The 16853-nt window shown below is 31.0% G+C and overlaps 1 protein-coding gene across 2 annotated transcripts in view; it reads left to right on the forward strand.

The window, feature by feature from the left end:
• Nucleotides 1–16853, forward strand: part of Pde9 (phosphodiesterase 9) — a 189689-nt gene that overhangs the window by 125765 nt on the left and 47071 nt on the right. For both annotated transcript variants that reach the window (XM_017612446.1, XM_017612447.1), the window contains 2 exons: nt 15368–15519; nt 16472–16579. In XM_017612446.1, the coding sequence (XP_017467935.1) occupies nt 15368–15519; nt 16472–16579 (260 nt within the window). The remainder of the gene's footprint in view (nt 1–15367; nt 15520–16471; nt 16580–16853) is intronic.

Here is a 16853-nt window from a genome sequence, read left to right on the forward strand (position 1 = left end):
TTTTTTTTTACCAAAAAAATTCATTAAAAAAATATATTGCTTTAAAATTTTTTTACAAAATTTATTCATTCATAGATTATTTAAAAATATTAAATATTTAGATTTATAGTTCTTTAATTAAGTTAAAGGTATTTAAGAAAAGTCCTCCTTCTCGAACATTCATAATGTTGTCCAAGAGTTTTCAACCACTTTCTCAAAATTTTTTGTTAAAAAAAAATTCATAAAAATAAATTGGTTTAAATTTTTTTTTTTTTTTTTTTGTAATTGATTCGTTCTTAAATGAATTAAAAATATTTAATTTTTAGATTGGCTTAACATATAAAATATTTTTGAAAAATATTGTTATTGTCCAAACGAAAAATAAAAATTATTATAAGGTATTAAAATAAGTTCTTCTCAAGCATCCATTTCATTGTCCAATAGCATTCACACAATTTCTCATAGAAATAATTTTACACCTGACATTTTTAAAATTTATTCATACAGAAAAAGCTTAGAAATATGAAATATTTAGATTTTTTAACTCTCTTTTTTTAAATATTTATCTCCAAACAAAAGAAAGTAATAGAAGAGAAAGTCCTTGTTAAAAAATTACCTAAAAGTAAATTTTAAATATCTAAAAAATAATAAAAAAAGATATAACGTAACCATTCTTAAAAATGTGTTGCATATCTTCTTAAGTCAAAGTTTTTTATAAAGTATAAAGCTAAGATTAATTTAAAAATATTTTAATGTAGAAAAAATATCATATAAACTGCATTATGCCGAGTTTCCACTAGGCACTAAAAGAAATTGGAGGCATGTAAAAAATGCCATGTGGAAATGAATTTAATTATTAATTTTTAACGTAATGACAAACATATTTTTTAATGGTCAAATTTGTTATTACAATGTTTGCCATTTAGTGCATAGTAGAAATCCGGCATTAGCTTTTTTAAATAATTCATTAAATTACAAATAAAATAGAAAATGGTTTAAAAATGTCTTTTCTAAAACGTGTTTCAAAAGTTAATTCAAAGATATTTATTTTAGAACAAACTCAAAAAATTCAATTTTAAATGCATTCGGATTTTTTAAAGTAATTTAAACATCTCTCACAATTTTTAAGTAGAAAATACTTTAGAAGTGTTTTTGTGTGATGTTTATTTAAAAATTTATTTTTGAAAAATAAAATTAAAAATAATACATAAATTTTTAAAAATAAATTATTTATGCTTAAACTTTTTATAAAATGTATTTCATGCAAAATATTATTTAATTAAATAATAATATGCAGTAAAAATCCTTTACCCTTTTTTACATTTTTCTCCAAAATGATTTAAAAGATAAAAATTTTTTAAAAGTTCTTAATTTAAATAAAATTTTGGAAGCGTTCTTTACTAAAGACATTTCAAAAGCTTACTTTTAAAAATCATCGCAAACATTTAATGAATACTTTAATACATGTCTTAAATTTTCCCTAAACAGTTCTCAAAATATTTTGAAAAATTCCTTTACCAAGGGCTTTTCAAATGTAAATTAAAAACAATGACAACATTAAAATAATATTTTATTATATGTTTTAAGTTTTTATTAAATTGTTTGAAAAAATTTTTGTAAATAAATTTTTTCAAATTAAGATTTTTTTTCCAAAAATTCAATTTTAAAGTGTGTTTACATAAAGTTTGTTACATATAACAATTTTTTAAAAATCCTTCCAGAAAAAATTTTTTTAACACAAATTGTTAAAAAATATTTTATTTTAATTAGTTTTTTCTCTTATTTACGGTTGCATCCTTATTTTAAAGGATTTATTTATATGTTATGGTATCTACATATGTACCTAAGTATAAAAAAAGATACCAACCGGCAATGCTGAAAGCTTACTTGAATAGGACTTTAAAATTAAAAATAAAAACTTTCTTTTATGGCGAGCGAACTGGTCTAATGTATTTATGTTTGTACTTATATTACATATGTATGTAGTATTTATATGTGTATTTTGCTTCCAAATATTCATTATATCCTTAAGTCTGAACACAAAAGCTTAAACGTACTATGTGCATACACACACCTTAAGCATGAGCACGGGGTTTTCCCGCATGCTTTGCGCTGTACGTTACATATATACATCCATAAATTCTTCATGCGTCACTCATACGCCACGTTTGCCCAGTACAGTAACACACGCCCTACGAATCAAGCAATCAGTAGCTAACTGTAGCGAAAATTGAAATTTTATTATTTTTAATGATGCACAAGGAATTGCTTATTTTGCATGACGCAGCTGGCGGATGTATGTACGCATAGACATTTTGTAATGTATTTTTTTTTTTTTTAACTTTTTGTTATTTTTTATTTATTTTTTTTTAATTTAATATTTTCTCTTTTCCCTCTGTCATTCATTGACGCTGGGGTTTTCGCTTAAAATGTTTTTGTTCGTTTTCTCGCTTCCCACCGCCATAATTCACAATTCACTCTTCATTTTGCTTTTACTTCCAAGCCATTATGCGGTATTTAGCCAGTCAGCGTACCATATATGTATACATACATGCATACATATGTAGGTATTTACTTCTCCATTTACAAAAGCGCAGCAGACAAACACACGTTTTGATTTCCTCATTTCGATCTACGCTGTAAATGTATACTTATTTGCCTTTTATATTTGCTTTACTTATTACAACGTTTACGTTGCATTACATTTGCCAACTTACAATAGCATACAACCCAAACAACAACAGCAACAACCAAAAGAAGAGAAACAAAAACAGTAAAAGCTAGCAGCTGAGTAAAGCATTAAATAAATATGAAAAGCAATGCAACCGCTACATATATATACATATAATTGTATGTGTGTGTACAAAAGTCCATAGAATTCTTTCAACTCAGCTGGTATGNCAACTTACAATAGCATACAACCCAAACAACAACAGCAACAACCAAAAGAAAAGAAACAAAAACAGTAAAAGCTGGCAGCTGAGTAAAGCATTAAATAAATATGAAAAGCTATGCAACCGCTATATATATAATTGTATGTGTGTGTACAAAAGTCCATAGAATTCTTTCAACTCAGCTGGTATATATTTGTGTGTACGTGTGGGTACTTAAATATACATACACACTGCGCTACGCGCCTGTGTGCGAAAGTCACAGCTGGCTAACGGTGCTTAACGATGTGAGTGCAGTGCGCTTAAGCACCTAGTCGCAGTTTTTAACCCAGTTTCGCTGGCAACAATGTCTTACAACGTACTTAGCATGAGCAAGCATACATACGTACTACTACACAAACACATATGCACCCATATTTTAATGAACATAGAAATGCACTTGCGCGCACCAAGTTGCCACCCCCACTTTGTTTTGTGATTTTACCATTTCTTGCAAGTCACTGCATTTTCTTGAGCGTGTTGCATGAAATATTATATTGAAATGTGTAGTATATCTTCAAGGCACAACCTGCTTAGGCTGAAATTAGTCGAGAACGCAGAACGTATACTTAAACGCAGTCTGTATACGCAGAATTTTGTCGATTACTGGAGCCCTCAGTGTTGCTTACTGCACTGTTGCCACTCATCAATGCCTTTTCATAAACTTAACCTTTCACGTACAATTTTTCGTGCTATAATAGATTTTAGCTAAATATAAACTACTTAGTTTTCAACAAAAACCTTATTCAATAGTAAATTTCAAATATTTTAAACATATTTTGAATAGGAACTTATAACTTTTTTACCATCTGTAAAACTGACGAAGTGGCAACCATCTAAAGAAGGAGAAATCAGCTGACACGGAAAAATCTAAATTCCGCAGATTTCTGCGCTACGGGCTACAACTACAGAAAAATTCTGCGGTGTTGAGTTTTCATTTACATGGCGCTTTGGTAAGACAGATCGTGTCAGCTGACTCGGGTTTACGTACCGGTAGGTTTACGTTCTTGACTAATTTCAGCTTTAGCGCCTTAAAATATTCCGTGCCACAAGAGCAACTACCACTACAGCAACAACTACTTCCAGTACTAGCCGACGACCATAGCGCTTGGTGTGTTGNGTTTTGTGATTTTACCATTTCTTGCAAGTCACTGCATTTTCTTGAGCGTGCTGCATGAAATATTATATTGAAATGTGTAGTATATCTTCAAGGCACAAGCTGCTTAGCGCCTTAAAATATTCCGTGCCACAAGAGCAACTACCACTACAGCAACAACTACTTCCACTACTAGCCGACGACCATAGCGCTTGGTGTGTTCGCGCGAAACCTTCGTGAGTTTGTTGCTCTAATTGTGAAGTGTTCTATTTCCTGCTTAAGTATTTCACTTAGGCGCATATCGGCAGCAAAAGCAGAAACAGCAACAGCAGCGTAGGCAAATAGTCATTTAGTGATTTTAGGCGATGAATAAAGGAAGAAGCAAGTATTCAAAAAAGAAAACTAGCGACATTATAAATTAAGAAGAACAGCGATAAGAACTTGAGCTGAACTACATACATAGAAAAGTTTTGGCCTGATTTATGAAAAGAATTTTTGGCAGCAATAAAAGCTTGGTGGCTTAATTTAGTTTAAGTCAGCGAAAATTTGGGGTCGCAAGTCAACAAAAGCTGCCATCAAATGGTGGATAAAAAATATTCTCCAGAAAAATAAAATGGTTAAAAAATGTAGCTGTTTAGAAACAGAAAATAAAAGAAATTCAACATGTATAAAATAAAATNTTATAAATTAAGAAGAACAGCGATAAGAACTTGAGCTGAACTACATACATCGAAAAGTTTTGGCCTGATTTATGAAAAGAATTGTTGGCAGCAATAAAAGCTTGGTGGCTTATTTTAGTTTAAGTCAGCGAAAATTTGGGGTCGCAAGCCAACAAACGCTGCCATCATAAAAATGATGGATAAAAAATATTCTCCAGAAAAATAAAATGGTTAAAAAATGCAGCTGTTTAGAAACAGAAAATAAAAGAAATTCAACATGTATAAAATAAAACGAAAGTTTTGGTCATATTTTGAATTTTTTAAAAAGTGTTTTTTAATTTTGAAAAAATTAATTTAAATACAACCCCAGAAAAAGATATTTAAACAAAGTTAAATTAAAGAAATCGTCTTGCCTCTTTTTTGAAGCAAATGCTTCCGAAATTTTCCAAAAAAGTTAAAAAAATACTGAAATATAATTTCAATAAAAATGTTTGAACAAATTGCATAATATTTGTTTAACAAAAAAATAATTTAAATTAACTATTTTAAATAGCTAATGATAAGATTAATTTACTAAAATATTCTAATTTATTTATGTAGGTATTTAAATTTTTTCCAATGAATTTATAAAATTACTTTCAAAGAAAAATCCAGAAAAAAATGCTAACAATAAATTTAGAGAAACCGAAAAAGTTCAAAATAAAACTTTTTTAAACTAAACATTTCTAAAAGTTAAAAAAAGCATAACTTTGGTTGAAGTTTTTTAAAATTTGCTCCAAAAGAAAGATTAAATAAATAATTTTGTCTCAATTAAATGTTATTTCAGAAAAGTTCCCTAAAATAATTAAATCAAAAGTCGAAATGTTGTTCCTTAAATTATTCAATATCGTGATTCTAAACTTTTTAAAATTATCTGCAAACTTTGTGTTCTAAACAATTTTCCAAAAGCAGTTCAAACATGCAATCCAGAAAATTTTTTTAATAAATAAACTAAATAAAATGAAAACAGTTTATTATTAAACCTTTTTCAAGAAAAAATTTCAGATAATTTACAAATAAAATTAGAAGTTAGCTAAATTTATATTTAAACCAGTTTATTTTAGAAAACTTGTTCAGAAGTAAATAATTCTAAAAAAACATTTTTTAAATAAAGATTTTTGAAGATTGAAAAAAAATTAAATATACCTAAAATTAAATTTGAGTTGTAGTTTTGAAAAATTTGCTGCAAAATAAATGTTAATTAAATAATTCTGTACCCAAAAAAATTTCTTTTTGAAATAAATTCCTAAAAATTATATGAGTCAAAATCCAAAAGATCCTTAAACAAATCATTGCAAAAAGCTACTCAAAATAAATAACTTCGCAAAAAAACATTTTTTTTTTAATTAAAGATCTCGGTTGAAGTTTTTAAAAATTTGCAGCAAACTAAATATTAATAAAAGAATTCTGTGTCAAAGAAAAACTAAGCATTTCAAAATCAAAGGAAATTTTAAAAATTAGCTAAAATTATATTTCAATTGAAATATTTTCACATAACACATTTTTTTTCATTAAAAATTTATGAAAATTTCGAAAAAATCTTTAAACCAACCTAAAATCCCTTTTTGGTTAGAGTTTTAAAAAATTGCTACAAAATTAAATTTGAATGAATTTTTTTAGACCAATAATTTCAAATACATAGTCTAAGCAGGACATAGGGCATCTATTATGCTTGCGCGCCATCTGGTTCTGTTTCTGACAAACGCTTTGAGCTCCTTACAGTTTAACCCATATTGCTTTGCCTCTCGATTTAGTGTTCTCCACCTTTCATGCATTCCAAGGCCTCCTTTGCAATACTGGCCTATCCATGTCTGTCATCGAATCCAGATGTTAAAGTACCCCACGTTAGACTTAATGAGCCTCATTTGCGATTGTTTTCGGACAAAAAGCTGGGAATATAATTCTAAGACATCTGCAGTATCGAGAGCACATTGGATTTTAAAAAGGCTTATCTTTGTGCTGAAACTCAGATTATTGCTTTATCATAGCGTTTGGCTTTACTTAATCGGCGATCAATAACTTCGTCAGTTAAACTTCGCTGCCAAATATTAGCTTTCTGAAATCAACTGATATGTTATTTGCTATAACTATTACCACTATCGATTATGGTTGCATTTAGCTTAAAATTTTTTATGAAAATTTCTCAGGATCATCCTTCATCAAACTGCAATTACGAAATTTGTTTATAAATGTGAGCGTGTGAGTGTACCTATTGCCGCTACATTAAACACCAAGTTCTTTGCCTCTAGAAATGCTCCCCACCTGAACTGCGTACATACAATGTATGAATCCAACAGCAATGTTATGCACATAGTACATACAGGAATATATAAAATACCATTTAATAAAGTGGAAATAAATAACATAAATATTTTATGTAATACCAACATGACCCTTCAGCAACGAACGTAGAGCTGGTATTATGGTTGAGCTTTAAAGCAGCAAAAACTATACAAATTGCTATCGAATGTTGAATCTGCATACATATGTATGTATATGTACAGTTAAAGTCACATATTTATGTACATGCATACATAACAATACATACATATGAACTGTATATATTTTATATATACATATACATACCTAGTTTTACCTGTATACGAATAAATATTTAGTATTTAGTAGCTGCGCGATACCTGCTATATTACCAAAGCTACGTCGTGGCGGAACTACTCCAGCTGCCTATGGGCATTTGCATGCATGCATATATCCTCTGTATAGATGTGCATGTATACTTGCTTGCATTTACGGTATTTTTGTTAGCCAGCAAAATTGAGTGCATTCCCTTGTTTACATACTAAATGGATATGCATAGAATGTGCGGCAGTAGCGCGGGCACACGAACGATTTGCTTGGCTGGCTGTTGTCGAAAAAATGTCAAAACTTTACTTAATATAGAAAGGCCCTAACTCATTTTCTATCGGTATTCAGCTGTACATACTTAGGACCAAATAGAATTTAAAAACAACTACTTCAGGTTCATTTTACTTTCAGTGTTTATTGAAAATCAGTATTTTTAAGAAACTCGCAACGAATGATCTTTGTATTTTATAAAGTTTTATAACTATTTACCCTGTAAACAACAAAATTGTTAGATAGCGCCTTTCTATAATAAGGTAACGATATACATACATACTTATATATACATATATTAGACTGCATCACTCCCCATACAAAAAAATCGGCACGGGTTTTCCACTCGAATTATAAAATCTATTATATTTTGAGACTTCTCCTAAAATATTTTGGAAAAATTATAAGATTTACGTGAGCTGGACGAATTTGAAAATACCTCCCAAAATTGAGTTTTTTCTGAATAAATTAGTTTTTTAAAGTATTTTTTGAAAAAATCTCCTCAGATAACAAAATAGTTTAAGCTTTAAAAGTTTGCATAAAAATATTTAAAAAGGATATCAACGGAATCCTAATAATGAGATTTTCGATGCTGTTTTTGAACCGGCCAAGTTATTCACGTTTTTCTTAAACCGATCTTTGAAAAAAGTAAAAAAAAAACATGAAATTGTTTTTTAATATTTTTATGCAGATTTTTTAAGCTCAATCTGTTTTGTCATCTAAGCTGGGTTTTTTCAAAAAATACTTTAAGAAACCATTTTTATTCATTAAATACTGCATTTTTGGAGGTAATTTCAAATCGGTCCAGCTCACGTCTTAATCTATAATAAAGTCTTAAAATATAATAAATTTCGTAATCCCGGCGGAAAAAATTCAACTTTCTTGGTGATGCAGTCTAATAAATAAATAATATGTATGTATATATGAAGGTAGTGGCATATGTTCAGAATACTCTAATTTTTTTATTCTCGATCTCTTAGTTTCGCACAATTTTCTCAAGTTTTGTTAAGCGCATTGTTAAGTCCTCCCATTGATTTTCGTTTCTTGCATACATCATTACANTCAAGTTTTGTTAAGCGCATTGTTAAGTCCTCCCATTGATTTTCGTTTCTCGCATACATCATTAAATACCTTTCAGCTTACAAGACAATTTTGATTTGGGGATAGGAAAATATAAATTAGGTGAGCTTTTTAATGATGCATTATCCCTAAATTCTAATGTATCAATGCAGGCATTTTCCCTCTTGATGTGTAAGAATCGATCCCCATTTCCTATAAGACTTACTTGACTGTTGTGAGAATGGGAGCTACTCTTGCTCAATTACGGTCAGGATATTCTAGCCGCCTTAACAGCTACTTACCTACCTAGACTCGATCCCAATATTTCTAGTGAGTGTTCGGCATGTGGAGACTCCCCCCACGAGACTAGCCACATCTTCCCCTCTCATTTTGCTTCGATACCGTCGAAACAGCTCGTTTACTGGGCCTACCGATAGTTAAGCTTAACGACAACGATTGATGAACAAACCGACCTAGGCGGAGCTTAGTAGTGTCGCTACAACAACAACACGGTATTTTTATGAAGAAAATTCATACATTTTTGCAAACCCCTCTATAGCTTTTTTATACACAGCCGAATATTACGCAATGCCTTTTTTTCAATAGTCTAAAGTAGGGACAAACTAAAAAAAAAGACTTCTTCTTTTAGTGTGGTTTAAGAAATAAAAGCTACTGATACTTTGAATTTTGACGTTTTGGAATGCACTTATATTTTAAGATTGTGAAAAAACACACAAAGTGCAGAAATTATTGTACGTACCGTTTTGGTGAAGAGGCCATTTGTATGCTATTTCATTTCAGAATATGACTTTCTCATGACTTAAATAAACTTTACGTTATTATTTAAAGCACAAAATATCGTTTATTTTTTTGGTTTTTATATTTTTTTCGACTCACAAAGATTAGAAATAAAATGATTAAATTGTGCATTTTGGTTTTGGTTGACTTTTTCCGACAGGGTGGTAAGATGATTTATTTTGGAGCGAATTTCGGTCATCCCTTGTCAAGCTTGGCTTGCAGACAAACCGGTTCAGAACGAAAAATTACACGAGATGACACAACGCGGAAACCGGTTTGTCTGCAAACCAAGCTTGACAAGGGATGACGTATAGGCATTTCGCTGTTTTACAATACTTCGTTTTTTTTAGGAAATTTTCGAGATTTTTCGGCAATTCTCCTGTGTAACTTTTTCTTTTTTTTCGGGAATTTCGAGATTTTCTCGTTTTACTTTGGAGGATTCTTTGTGTAGTCTGCATTTTCTTCGGTTTTTTTTTTTGGAATATTTCTTTGGAACCCACCGTAGGTTTCCGGGACTCTTTGAATTCTTTTTCCGAAACTTTAAATTTTTTTTGGTTGTTCGGGATAGCTATTTCGTGTTTTATTTTTCGGATGTTTTCTAGAATTATTATGATTTTTCGAGGCTTTTAGTATTTCCTTGAAGATTTCAGGATTTGTCGTGTTTTGCTTTGCGCATTTTTGTGGAAAATTAGAGTTTTATTTTTAGTGTTTTTTCTAGTGATTTTTACAACATTTCGATATTGTTTATCGAGTTTATTCTGAATTCATCGCATTTTCATTTTTGTGATTTTTCCGTTTTTTCGGGACTTTCCGCAATGACTATTTCGTATGCTATTTTTCGATATTTCAGTCTTTTGCAATATTTTTCGAGACATTTAGCAATGTTTTCGGGACATTTGAATTTTGAATTTTTTGGGTTTTACTCTTGAGGTAATTTTGGGCTTTTTTTGAATGTTTTTTTTTTCAAAATATTTGGGTCTAAGATACTTTTGACTTTTTTTGGAATGTTTTCAATTTGTTTTTTTTTTGTAGGTTTCTAAATTTTTTCATAACTAAATATTCGTGACTTTAAAACTTTTCCAGTTTCTTTCAAACTTTTCAACATTTTCTAGGACCTTTGCGGTATCCTTGGAAGCTACCAGGTCAAAAAAATAAATAAATAGCTGTTGTTTCCTGTTAAAAAGAAGACGATAGTAAAAAATCTTACACATTCTGTGTTATATTTGTTGTCAGTATTCTTACTCCAAATAGTAAAATAATTTTTTTTTTTTAATTTAAACGATCTTGGTTTTTTACTATAAAATGCCGCCTTGGTGTGGTTTATCTTTCAAAATGATAATGTTAATATACAAGTATAGTTGAGTGCCAAACTACCTAAGAAAACTTCAGCAACTTCAACAATATGAAAATCATAAAAACTAGTCATTCATTACTACAACATTTATAAAAAAATTTGCAAACACCATAAAAGTTTCACTTTCGGAAGCGTCAATGAAAATATGGTCAGCTTTGACTGGCTTTTAGCCGGCGCCATAAAGTTAATGAACATTTTGACGTGCAAGTGACCACAACCGCAACATGTTGCAGCAATATTGGCGACAAGGTTGATAAAACGAACTAACATACACAGACATGTTATTGACCAGCAACTGCGAAGAAGTTAGTCTGTAGTAAGCGGTCGTTTTTGTATGAAAAAAATTTGGTATGGTTAGTTTTTTTTTTTTTTTAATAACAATCTTGTTTACACAACTACACATTTTTAGTTTTTTGCTAGCGAAAGTTGGTGTAAGCCACACCGCTAATTGGATGTTTGAGATTAAACTGTGGGCATAAAAAGGGAAGTTGGAAATAGTTGAGGTTTTCAGTTTGCGTATTTTGGCGCGCTTTGTACTTTTACTACGTCGTCTCTGTTATCTCCATGTGAAAGGTCAATGATTAGTCGAGTTGAAATTTTAGCAATATTTTCCGACAACACTTTTTTTCAAATACAGAACTAATACAACTTAAATTGCATTGCCCACGAGCAAAGCTTCGGCTACATTTAAAACTAAATTCTTTGTCAGACGCCTTTACAAGCGACTAAATGGAATTGGGTAGAATGCATTGCGTGTTACAAATAAAAAGTTTCAAAAGTTCGTACTTCGTTAGTGCTACCAAAATGTTTGCTTTAACCAGTAGAAAAACTATTTAAATAGCACTCATAGTGTGCGACAACCGTAGTCAGCGCGAGAATGCAGTCGATCTGAAATATACATACGTTGTGATAACAAAGCCAAGATATATTCATTTAATGAGCCCCTGTAGGAAATGCAGCTATCAGAAACCAAATTCAGATTTTTTTTCTCTTACCTGCGAAGTTGATGACAGAATAAACGCTAAAAACGATGCGTATATAAAGCTTTATAACGAGCTTAGGCTGATGACATAGTGAAAGGGAAAAGCGATTTGATAATATAGCTTTAAAATGACTTTCGTATAAACGAAACTTTTTCTTGTGGGGCTGCTCATGAGTTAGAGTAAATTAGATTTAGTAAAAATTTGAGGCGGCTGGCTTATCCGAGCAATTCGTAGGATGTATCACCACTTGGTGGCACCTAGATTCGACTAATGGTTAGCGAAATATCTAAAAATCAAGGAGCGTAGCAGTTACAACTTTATTTAAAAAAAATCGCTTTTTAACAATTAATTTTTGACTTTTATTTAATTATTCCTTAAATAACAGTTTTTTCTGGTTTCTATTTTATAAATCCAAAATAACAATTATTTTTGATTTTTACCTAAATAATCTGCAAATAACAGTTATTTTTGATTTTTAAATTATATATTTTAGATAACAGTTATTGAAGACTTTTATTTATAAAAGCCATCATGACTTAAAAAATAAAAGACAGTAACTGATATTTATTAATANTACCTAAATAATCTGCAAATAACAGTTATTTTTGATTTTTAAATTATATACTTTAGATAACAGTTATTGAAGACTTTTATTTATAAAAGCCATCATGACTTAAAAAATAAAAGACAGTAACTGATATTTATTAATGATTTTTATAAATAAAAGTCTTGAATAACTGTTATCTAAGACATATAATATAAAAATCAAAAATTACTCTTATTTACAAATTATTTGGATAAAAAGTAAAAATAATTGTTATTTTGGATTAAAATAAAAATCTAAAATAATTGTTATTTTTTTTTTAATTTTTCATATAACTATAAATAAAAATTTATTTTGAAATTTGATACTCGTTGAAAAAATAAATCGATTGGTATATATCACTTATTGTTGTTGTCTCTCTCTCTCCCTCTCTCTCATAGTGAATTTTTCGTAGTGAATTTTTCAATGACAGTTTTTCATTAATGACTGTTATTTTCGGTTACTGCTACAAATATTGGCACATATGTTTCCAGGCATATCGTCACTAGACACGAAAAAAGGCGGCGATAAAGGACGCAAGAAAACAAGATTTACATAAAAGACGCTTAGAAAAAACTTCGGCGAAGAAAGGCGCGTAAACCTTGTTCACGGCGAAGAAAGACGCGTTAACATAGATTTATACCTGGCCAAGGACTAACCCTTCAGGATCATTGCCCAAACATAGTTGACCGCGAAAATTGTACACGCACCTTTTTCTTTCTTGATAAATTTCGCTTCTTTCTTTCGCTTCGGCTTTTGCATCGGAATTATAAAATTTATTATATTTTAAGACTTCCACCAAAATATGTCAGATTTAAGATTTACAAAAATTTAGTTTTACATAAATAAAAATTGTTTTAAAAAAACACACTTTTTTTAAATCACCGCAAGTGATAAAAAAGTTTAGGCTTAAGAGTTCTGCCAACCAATGTTTAAAACTGTTATCAGCGGAATCAAAACCATGAGATTTTTGCTGCTATTTTCAAATCGGTCCAGCTCACTTAAATCTAAAATTTGTTTGAAATATTTCGGCGGAAGTTTTAGAATACAATAAATTTTATAACTCTCGTGTAAAAGAAAAGAATAATTTTCCTGCAGGGATGCTGATTAATGCTATGTATGCACGTAAGTATTTGAGCAATGCAGATAAACTCTTGCCAATTGACAGCACTCAAGTTTTGAACAGCCGCATCTTGTGTGTGATCAAAGTTTGTTTGCCTAAACTATTCAATATTCAAACAACTTTTTCGACGCACACACACATAAGCATATCAATTTACTTAAGCACAGGAATAGAGAAATTTCTACTTACAAATGCATACATACATATCTACGTCTGAGTATGTACGCAAGTCTTTAGTTGCTCACACATGTAAAATAGGTCATTTAAGTTGTGTTTACATAAAGTTTAACTAAATTTGCATTTAGATTGCTGGCATTGGCTTGGCTGAAGAAGATTTGTGTGGAGAGCCAGTGGTTATTGAAGTTCCAAATGTTTCAAATAGTTTTTTTTTTTGTTTTTATACGCGAGTACATCCTTTCCTTCGCTCAAGGCCAGGAATTAATTTAATTTTTGAAGTATGTTTGAATGAGTTAGGCGTTGAAAAAGATTACTGCACAAATAGTCTTCGTTGAAAGTTACTTGGTTTTCTTCTAAAGTCAGTTTTCCTGAGTGCAGAAATACATATTCTCAATTGCTTCAGAGAACTATGAGAACTAAAACTTTTGTTCCACTAAAATTTTTGTTTGTTTTTATTATGTCGATTTATTTTTTACTTAAAATTTTTTTAGTCACATTTATTATAATTTTATTTCTTATTTAAAGGATTTTTGAAACCTTCAGAACGCATTTGTATGCCTGGTTTCCATTTCAATCGTGGCGAAAGGTTTCTCAAACCCTTTTCGTTTCATATTTCGTATGTAGCATTTAAGTTAACTTAATAATAAAATTGCATTTCATTTTTGAAACAGATGGCTATGCCCTTAAAAAATGTTTTCATATATAAATATAATATTTCGTTAATTTTCTTTAATTTTTTCATTTGATTTTAAAAAAGGTGGCAACGCTTTTCAAAATACTTTCCAGTTAACCCTTTCATTTGACACCTATATTTATGTATTTAATTTGCCGTACTAATTAAATAGAGGCTAGCTTTGAAAATAGTTGGCAGTGCTCTTAAAATTTATTTAAAGAAAGACCTTCGTATAACTCTTCATTTGAAACCCATATTGTGATATTAAATTTACATTTACGTTATTAATCCAACTGAATATAATTTCTTAATGAGGTGGCAACCCTCTTAAGAAAATATTTCCTACATTAGTTCCTGTCATAAGACCACTGCATTTCAGCTGTACAAACATTTTCAGAGTGAATTCATTCGCTCGCTCACTTATTTACAAACTAATTCACACTCGTTTCCTCATGCCGCCATTTACTAACTCACTCACTCACTCACTCACTAACACATGTATTCACTCACTCATTTACTCAAACTATCACTTATTCACTAACTAACTCATTCATTCACTGATTTGTTCATTCTTTATTTACCTATGTGCTCACTCACTCACTATTTCTCTCGTTTACTCACTCATAAACTTACTAACTCATTTACTCACTCATTCACTCATGCACTCACTCATTCTGTCATGGCCTTGCTCACCCTCAAACTTCCACATTTCTAAATGCTTTCGTTTGCAAATATCTATTTTTTTTTTATGTACTAAATATATGTATATGTACATATGTCGCGCCGTAACCGCCAAAAAGACGTAAGCGACATTTTTTCAAAATTTTCTTTTTATGCAGAAATGTTCCTAGAGCATCTAAATGCATTTCCGCATCAAAAATTATTATTATTTTTTAAATTTCGCTTACGTCTCTTTGGCGGTTAGGGCTCGGTGTATTTTTTTTCAATAAAATCTCAATTTTTAAGTTCGAGCCTTCCACATATACATATATTATTGTAAATATTTGTAAAATTAGTACCAATTAAAAAACAAAAATTCTTCTTCCATTCCATTCCAGATGTACGCCATAACCCGCCATGCCAATCTGCTGCAACGACTAGGTGACCTAGAATGCCTAATATTGCTAGTGTCCTGCATTTGTCATGATCTCGATCATCCAGGCTACAATAATATCTATCAGATAAATGCGCGCACCGAATTGGCACTCAGGTATGTACATACATCTAGTTGGCTGATAGCAATGCAGTCATACAATTACACTAATTCATATACACAAGAGGTAGGATTCTATGTTCTAATGTGAGTCTCCAAACCCTACACATTTCTCTAATGCAAATATATACATCCGAGCACTCACACACATACATACATATCTACATCTTCATCAGCACTCGATCTGATGGCATTCAGCGCTTGATGTAGTGGCTTGTAGCATTTTTGTTGCCTACCTTGTGGCGCAGCATTGCATTAACATTCATTTCATTGCCTCGATTGCAGTGATTGACATTTGCAAATACATACATACACACAAATGTAGCTTTGGCTTTGTATGCGTACTCATACTTTGTATTTGCATTGCTAGCGAGATTTTTNGTAGCATTTTTATTGCCTACCTTGTGGCGCAGCATTGCATTAACATTCATTTCATTGCCTCGATTGCAGTGATTGACATTTGCAAATACATACATACACACAAATGTAGCTTTGGCTTTGTATGCGTACTCATACTTTGTATTTGCATTGCTAGCGAGATTTTTGCATTTCAATTGCCTATTTGGCTACAATCGTCATGGCTGCTGCTGCTGCCGCTGCTACTGCTGCTGCTGCAATGACTTCATGAGTTTGCCCCGCTTTGCAATGCCTCATTAACACATTCCACTTTCCCGTACTCTCGCTCTGTCAACGGCTGTCTGTTTGCATTCCTNTGCATTTCAATTGCCTATTTGGCTACAATCGTCATGGCTGCTGCTGCTGCTGCTGCTACTGCTGCTGCTGCAATGGCTTCGTGAGTTTGCCCCGCTTTGCAATGCCTCATTAACACGTTCCGCTTTCTCGTACTCTCGCTCTGTCAACGACTGTCTGTTTGCATTCCATGTCTCTATTCATTAACAACTTCGTTTCTTCAATTATTTTTCAATTTGCATATCGCCTTTGCTTGCAGGTATAATGACATCTCGCCGCTGGAAAATCATCATTGTTCAATAGCATTCCGCTTGTTGGAGCATCCTGAGTGTAATATCTTCAAAAATTTCAGCAGAGATACATTCAAGTGAGTATGCGTATTTGTGAAAAAAAGTTGTAGAACACACATACTTGCAAGTTTCTGCATAGTTTTTATAAAAAACTTTCAAAGTAGAAAGCAAATCGGAGAATTTAGTTGGTAGACAAAATATTCATATAGATTGTTATTCGAAGGGTGCGTGAAAAAAAAACAAACAAACTTTCACGCACGAAAATATGCAATCCCTTCTAGCCACTAGAAAACTATTTTTTTCGCCCTTGAATTTCTCAAAACTTTCGAGAACCTAAATTCGGCATGTTTA

This window comes from Rhagoletis zephyria, unplaced genomic scaffold (assembly GCF_001687245.7).
Source record: "Rhagoletis zephyria isolate East Lansing unplaced genomic scaffold, Rhagoletis_zephyria_1.1 Rzeph_scaffold_00543, whole genome shotgun sequence".
NCBI lineage: Eukaryota > Metazoa > Arthropoda > Insecta > Diptera > Tephritidae > Rhagoletis > Rhagoletis zephyria.